Source organism: Cyprinodon variegatus, unplaced genomic scaffold (genome assembly GCF_000732505.1).
Source record: "Cyprinodon variegatus isolate N-32 unplaced genomic scaffold, C_variegatus-1.0 Scaffold1418, whole genome shotgun sequence".
NCBI classification, from domain to species: domain Eukaryota; kingdom Metazoa; phylum Chordata; class Actinopteri; order Cyprinodontiformes; family Cyprinodontidae; genus Cyprinodon; species Cyprinodon variegatus.
Genome location: NW_015151871.1, coordinates 107,302 through 114,873, shown reverse-complemented (window position 1 = coordinate 114,873; position 7,572 = coordinate 107,302). Strand labels below are relative to the sequence as shown.

The window sequence follows — 7,572 nt, the reverse complement described above, 5'->3', positions numbered from 1 at the left end:
CAGCAAACCTTCTGGCAATGGCACATATTGATGTGCCATCCTGGAGGAGTTGGACTGCCTGTGCAAACCTCTGCAGAGTTCTGGTAGCGCCTCATGCTAACAGTAGTGACAGTGACCCTAGCCAAATGCAAAAAGAGTCAGAAAAGATGAGGCTGATTGGAAACACCAGGTCCTTGTCAGTACTGCTCATGGGCGCACTTCCATGGCAACATCTGACCAGGTAACTTCAAAGAAAAAGAGAGTGGTCAAAACAAAATATACAGTATATATAAGTTACATCAATAAAGACAAAGTCTGAACCGTTCCCCCAATAACTAAATTTTTCTAAAAGACAAGAAAGGCCTTTTTACAGCACCATTTAGCGAGGGGGTAAATCCCTCACAATTCTTCACAAAAAATGTACAAATTTTTAAATTAAAATTTTAGATCTTTATGTTTCAAGCCTGAATTGTCCAAAGTTTGAGATGTTAAAGGGGACCAATAGTTTCACAACTGTAAATGAAACTTTCAAACTTCATCATTGAAGTCACAAAGATCTAATTGCTGTGATTTTACTCCTATTTATTTAGCAGTGTTAGCTACTGGAACATAATCCTTTACTTTACATATCTTTGACGTGGCAGGCCAGATTTGGCCTGCTTGTCTTGAGTTTGACACGTGAACATGAAGTTGTTGAAGACAGAAGCCAAGCTGGTGCCTCCTTCCAACATGGTTTTCATCTTAACAGAGCCCCTGCCCAGATGAAGCTACCATGGCAAGTAAAGACAGAGAAAACATAAAGTTAGAGGTTGCTGATGAAGGTTCTCAGTCATCCAGGTCATAGTCATTCCGTAAAAATTCAAAAAATATCCACTGGACTTGGTTTTCAAGATATTTTCCGTAAAAATTCAAAAAATATCCACTGGACTTGGTTTTCAAGATTTGAAGACGTTTCGCCACCTCTCCAGGAAGCTTTCTCAATTCAAATGTTTGGATCCGCAGTGAGTTTGAGTCTTATATGGACAAGGCCTTGTATTGCTTGGAAACATGCAAATGGTAACCGATGAATGGGTCGTTTTAGTTCCATCGTTAGCCTGTAATATCTGAACCTGTCTATGATTCTAAGGGTCGGTCGTTAAAGGGGGGATTGCCATTAAGGGGGGATTGTCTCCTCTGGAGGAACAGAGGAACAAGGGACCTACCCGCTCCAGCCGGTGAACAATACCTCCTTAACGACCGACCCTTAACAATCATAGACAGGTTTCAGGTATTACAGGAGACAATCCCTAATTGTGTCTCTGCTTAAAAACAGATTTATGAACCTTCTCTACCAATATAATGATGCCTGAAAAAAATCATTTTCAAGATATATAGTAGCTCTGCAGTCTGATTCTCCTTTCAATAAGAAAACAAAAGATATGTCCTTCCATCAATTTTCTGACACACTTAATCCCAAGTGGGGACATGTCCATTCCAGTCCTTCAGAAAGTTACGCCAGTGCTTCAGATTGAGAGCAAACATTAGGAACATAAGGAACAATCAGATCTCTGANGTAGACAGGGTGTCTGCCTCACGGACTAAAACTGGTAGTTGGTTCCACAGGAGAGGAGCCTGATAACTAAAAGTTCTGCCTCCCATTCTACTTTTAGAAATTCTAGGAACCATTAGTAAACCTGCAGATCAAGGTTGTAACTTTGTGATAAAGATTGGTGAGGACGCTCTAAGGATAGTGGCTGATTGACCTACAGCTACTCAACCTGAACGCTTTCAATAGGGTTTATATTTTCCAAAAATGAGCTCAAACGTATATTTATATTGAATGCTTTCCTCTTGTTGAGAACACAACAGAACCACAATACACTGATATTTATAGTTATAGACAGAGGCCTGCCTTTAGTGCATTATTTATAAAGGGCTCAAAAACAGTAATCTATAAATAATGACAAATATCACCAAATAACATATTGATGTCAACATCAATATATCATGCATCCCTATTATGGACGCAACTTCCGTTCCATCCATCCATCCATGCATGGCTTCCCTTTAAGCTGCATCAGTGATTATCCTCCTTCACAAGCAGCAAAATCAAATTTAAAAATGAGTTCCATATCTTGTTGACAGCCAAAGTCTATGTATTTAACCTTATATTAAAAAAAAAACATTTATGCACTGATTTTTTATTTATTATTTCTGCTTTAATTCTTGCAGGTTTCTTAGATTTTAAGTCTGTGTAATGTGAGTATGACTGTCTCTGGGTTGCAGGTATTTCTGGGTCTCTTTGAACTACAAAAGACAAAATTATATGTTGAGTTTTATTATAGCATTGCATATTTTTTCTTGTAAAATTGGAGATATATTTTATTGCATGTTGCATATCCCAGTAAATCTGTTTCACCTTTAAATCTGCAGCTGTCCCTAATTGTGTCTCTGCTCTGCTTAAAAACAGATTTATGAACCTGTCTACCGATATAATGATGCCTGAGAAAATCATTTTCAAGATATATAGTAGCTCCGATTCTCCTTTCAATAAGAAAACAATAGATATGTCCATTCATCAATTTTCTGACACGCTTATTCCCAAGTGTGGTGGTGAGGGGTGCTGGTGTCTATCTCTAGCTGTCTAGGGGCGAGAGGCGGGTACACCCTGGACAGGTCGCCAGTACAACAGATATGTGTTAAGTTTAATCTGTAACTCTGAGTAATGTTCCTCTGAGAAGCCCAGCTTTTTCAACTTATATAAATGTACACTCTGTTGCCATTTTTAGCTGAAAAAGGTCCATATGAGTAACAAACAGATTTTTCGGTGGCATACTCTGTATGCAGTAAATAGCGACCCCAAATAATATTATGTCCCAAAGCAACAGATCCAATGACGTAAGACAGAGAGGAGGGACTGGAGAGCAGCGGCAGAGCGAGGAAAAAACATGGACTGAAAACATAGTTAGCTGAACCCAACCCGTTACTGTTGGCAAAGCAAATCAGTGGAAAGGGGGAAAAAAAGAAAAATTATTGATTATTGGTGGGGACTGTCCCCTCCATGCCCAAAGTTGGTGGGGACATGTCCATTCCAGTCCTTCAGAAAGTTACGCCAGTGCTTCAGATTGAGAGCAAACATTAGGAACATAAGGAACAATCAGATCTCTGATATCTATCTATATATCTGGTTTAGTATATACTTTCACACCAATAAGGTCATTGTGTGTCATTGGGGCCATAAAGGAGGCATGGTAGAATGACAGACAGTGGAAGTCTGTCACCATTTAAACATATTTTACTCTCAGAACTAACAGCAGTAATAACATTAATATTATTTAATGTAATTCTTTGTACATTAAACAAAAGTAACAAAAAAACAAAACAACATGAGTGAAGTTGGATGTTGTGTCAAAACAAAAGATTTAGTTTAGCTCCATTAAAATAAACCTCTTTTCATCAGTATGAAAGCCTGAGGCGGGGATCCCTGACCTGTGGTGATCAGTGAGGTCATTAGAGGACCAGGTCACTGGTTAGATAGAAGTTCACATTTTTTTATACCTCTCAACAGTAAAATGAATAGTGATGAAGATAGGACGGCTGGGGACAAGTACGTCAACAATTTGATGATTGCAGAGGGAACGACGGGAGACAAATGGCCTGAATCAGAGCAAGAAGAGTCCCAAAGCACGACCAAAGGTACAGCCTTGTTCTCTGGTGTCGTATTCAGCCTTGTTCATGCATGTTTGCTGTTTACCCATAAAGAAGTGCATGCTGCCATTGATATTTATGAAAGAACAGTGTGATGGTACCATTAAAATGTCTTTGGAATGATTTATCTCCGCAGTCTGCTGCCTACAATAAAGAAAGGATCACATATAGGCTTTCTATGTATGAAGGTGCTTAGATCAAGATGCCAAACGACTCAGCATTGGATCTTAAAGGGACACATTATTAGAATTTAATGCCAATTGAATGCGCTAATGATAAATCAGCTTTTTATCGCCAGTAGGTCTGTTGCTTTGCTTTAAGGGTAGTGACAGATGCATGGAGGAGATCTGAGAGAGATGAGTCGGTCAGGCGGCGATTGACAGAGGAGATCTCCAATGTTTACAGAGCATAAGATGTTAATCTCCATCATCTAACCCGCTAATAATGGGTCCGTAACTCAAACAGCTGATGTTGAGATTTATCCTAGAACTCGAGGACAAATTTTGGCGTTTAGATCTGACTTTTCTTTGTCATCGGAGGGAAACTTTTGTAGTTTAAACTGTTTTTCATCCCCTGGTATTTATGCTGCCATTTAATTCAATGCCTACACACTGTTTGAAACATAAAAGGCTGCAGATTGTATGGTAGACTTAATCATTCTAAGTCCTACTGACATTGTTTCCACTAATAAGTGTAAATAAATGAATCAGCTTTAATGCTCCATCTTCTAGAGTAAACAATAGCATTTTGTTTTTTTTATTCGAGCCTTGGTGAAAACACATTCTCTGCAGCAAATTTCATTTTAAACTGTTCTTACTTAATAACTCTGACCACTCTTATCTCAAAATAAATGCATCATCTCTCTACACTTCAGAAACGATCTAGAAATAAGTCAAAATGTCTTAAATTAACTGTATTTACCCTCAATTTGAGTCGGTAAATAAGATGATTTGCCAATGGAATGAGGATTTTTACCCCTAAAATAAGGTAATTAGAGAATATACACTTGAAATAAGACAAAATGAATGTTTTTTTTCGTATGTTAAATGTAAATTGTCTTCTTCCATTGGCAAAGTGTCTCACTTACCTCCTCAATTCAAGAAAAACTGCACTTATTTTAGGAAAAAAATGACTTATGTATATTTCCATGTTTTCCAGTGTACAGTACTGTCTGTATCCGGTCTCAGAGCTGATTCTGCGTAGTTCCTGGAATCAGACCATTTCAGATCTGAACTCGTGTTTGTTTCCCTGTTTGTCGTTCAGCTGCGGTGCCAATCTGTCACTCTGTCTGCTCTCCCATCTTCCTGTGGAGTGTCGTCGCCATGGCAATCACCCAGCTGAGGCTGATCTTCTTCATGGGAGCCATGAACAAGATGCTGGAGTTCCTGGTTACTCATGGTGACCCGAACGGTAGGCGTAAAACATGCATAACATCATGTGTTACAGGTCACATGTCTCTGTTCTATTGGTAAAGCTTAGCAGCTGCTGTGTCTTTCAGCTTCAGAGGAGCTACAGAGGGAGGCTGAGGAGCAAGGTAACTGTAACATGGAGCCAGTCCAGATTGAGTCTCCCTCCCATCCATTTATTTTCATCAATCTGAACTGATTCACTCTGCATGTCTCTGCAGTTGGTTTCTACTCATCCATCTTTGGTTCAACGCAGCTTCTGTGTCTGCTGACATGTCCTTTGATTGGATACATGATGGACTGGAAGATGAAAGAGTGTGAAGAGGAGAATCCCAGCCAACTAAAAACCAAGAGGTAGGAAAATATTGATCGGTTTGTCTAATCAAACAGGAAGTGGGATGATCAGTCTTTGTTTCAGTCCTTCCTTCATGTCATGCTGGGAACACTGGGACCCATGTAGCATCAAAAATGACAACATTAGATTATCAGAACTTATGACAATTGTTCCCTCAGCGTCTCAGAGCCCCCAATCAGAGACAGAAAGGTCCAGAAGCTGACCAACGCCATCAGAGCCTTCGTCTTTACCAACTTCCTTCTGGTCATGTTTGGAGTCATTTCCTTAATTGACAACTTGCCCATACAGGTAAGGAAAAAAAACATCTAATGTAACTCGTCATGTTTTCCATTAAATTACATAGAGTTTTGTACAGCAAATAAAAAGTAAATACTGTCAGTACTCTAAAAACTGTCCTGTTCTCTGGTCACATTTACCAGGTGGTGTCGTTTGTTCTTCACACCATAGTGAGAGGATTCATCCACTCCTGCTGTGGAGGCCTCTATGCTGCAGTGTGAGTAACACCATTAATTAGTGCTACGTTCACCCCACACACACTTTGATCAGCAGAAGCAATCGGTTTAGATGCAAATTCAATGGTTGACGTGCATCTTGGCGCAGGAAAAGGTCCTGAACCGTGTTTTAACAAGCAGGAGCAGCGCCTCATGAGCTTCTAAGTATCTGATGCACTTCACAGGCAGCTGAAGCAACAGAANTTTTGGCTGCTCAAAGCACGCCTGTTGTAAACATAGCCTAAGATTCTGACTATAAACTTATTGGATCATGAAGGAACTAACATCTTATCTTCAATTTTTTTCTGCTTTCATACATTGTTATTTTGAATTAAATTGTATTACTGGGGAAGAGCCCGCTACTAATTTCTGTTCTCCTCCATCCCAGGTATCCCACTAACCACTTCGGCACTTTGACAGGATTCCAGTCCACCATCAGCGCTGCTTTTGCTTTACTCCAGCAGCCCCTCTTCATACTGATGGTGGGCCACCTCAGAGGCGACCCTTACTGGGTAGGGAGCTCTCATAACTGCCACAGCTTATAGCAGGGATGCATGAACTCCTCAGAATGTCATTAAAAATAAGATGCTTTAAGTATCAGTTCAAACAATGATTTATTCCTGCTTGTGGCTAAATTCAGAACTCCAACTGGAGGAGTATGTTTGCTTTTTAATGTAGGATAGCATAAAGCAGTAATATATCAAAGCAAACATGAATCTGTGTTTTACTCTGTTATGAAAAGGCAAACTTTTTTATGATCATAAACTGGTATCCTGGTGCAAAGTAGATGAACTATTCTCCAAGGATGAACTCATGTTTACTTTCCTACCACAGATCAATGTAGGACTTCTAATCTTCTCCCTGGCCGCCTTTCTGTTGCCTTGTTATCTGTTCTTTCACCGGAAAACCCTGATCAGAGAGAAGGAGCATCTAGACACCAACCCTGCCCACCAATCAGAGAAGGAACTCGCTGACATTATCCAATCAGACTGTGGATCTCATCAGAGACGACTTGATGGACATTCAGAACATGGAAACATAAACAATGGGCATCCTATGTAATTAGGCTGGTTTTAGGAACTAGGAAGTTGTTGTTATTACTGATATCATAACCAATATTACCACCTTATTCCTCAACATGAACACCCATAAAATAAACCAAAGTAAACAGATAAAATGATGCAGGTCTAAGAACTACAATGATTCCTATAGCTAGAACTGTTTTCTCCACATTCTGATGGGTTTTAGGTTTTTCCTCTTCAGGTTACAGTCAGCAGGTATCAATGTTCTTCACCCCGAACAAATGAAACTGAGGGACCTTAATGGTAGGCTATGTGATGAGCCCATTTTATTTCTTGTTGAATATTATTCACACTGATTCTGTTAAATGTATCACTAAGCTGGAAGTTTTTTCTGTTAATAAGTTAGTAAAATCATTTTATATAGGAAGCAAATACACAGATTTACATTAAAACAACCATAAAACAAGATAAAAAAGTAAAAAAGGAAATAAAACAAGAGAGCATAAGAATGGTTAATTATCAGTTTTCAGTCATTTATTTTGTGACATTGATCCTTAATGTATGAATAATTAAAGATATAGAGAACAATCTTTTATTTCCTCAATCAGTGGTCCTTCTAACTGTCAGTCATT

General features: G+C 39.2%; 1 protein-coding gene across 1 annotated transcript in view; it reads left to right on the top strand.

Annotated features, from left to right (window-relative positions):
- Positions 1 to 7,432, top strand: part of LOC107103310 (large neutral amino acids transporter small subunit 3-like) — a 28,219-nt gene extending 20,787 nt beyond the window's left edge. The window contains exons 7-14 of the mRNA XM_015402967.1: positions 3,527 to 3,654; positions 4,930 to 5,076; positions 5,165 to 5,200; positions 5,294 to 5,426; positions 5,586 to 5,715; positions 5,847 to 5,920; positions 6,307 to 6,430; positions 6,753 to 7,432. Coding sequence (XP_015258453.1) covers positions 3,527 to 3,654; positions 4,930 to 5,076; positions 5,165 to 5,200; positions 5,294 to 5,426; positions 5,586 to 5,715; positions 5,847 to 5,920; positions 6,307 to 6,430; positions 6,753 to 6,980 — 1,000 coding nt within the window. The 3' untranslated portion in view covers positions 6,981 to 7,432. The remainder of the gene's footprint in view (positions 1 to 3,526; positions 3,655 to 4,929; positions 5,077 to 5,164; positions 5,201 to 5,293; positions 5,427 to 5,585; positions 5,716 to 5,846; positions 5,921 to 6,306; positions 6,431 to 6,752) is intronic.
- Positions 7,433 to 7,572: the final 140 nt, after the last annotated feature.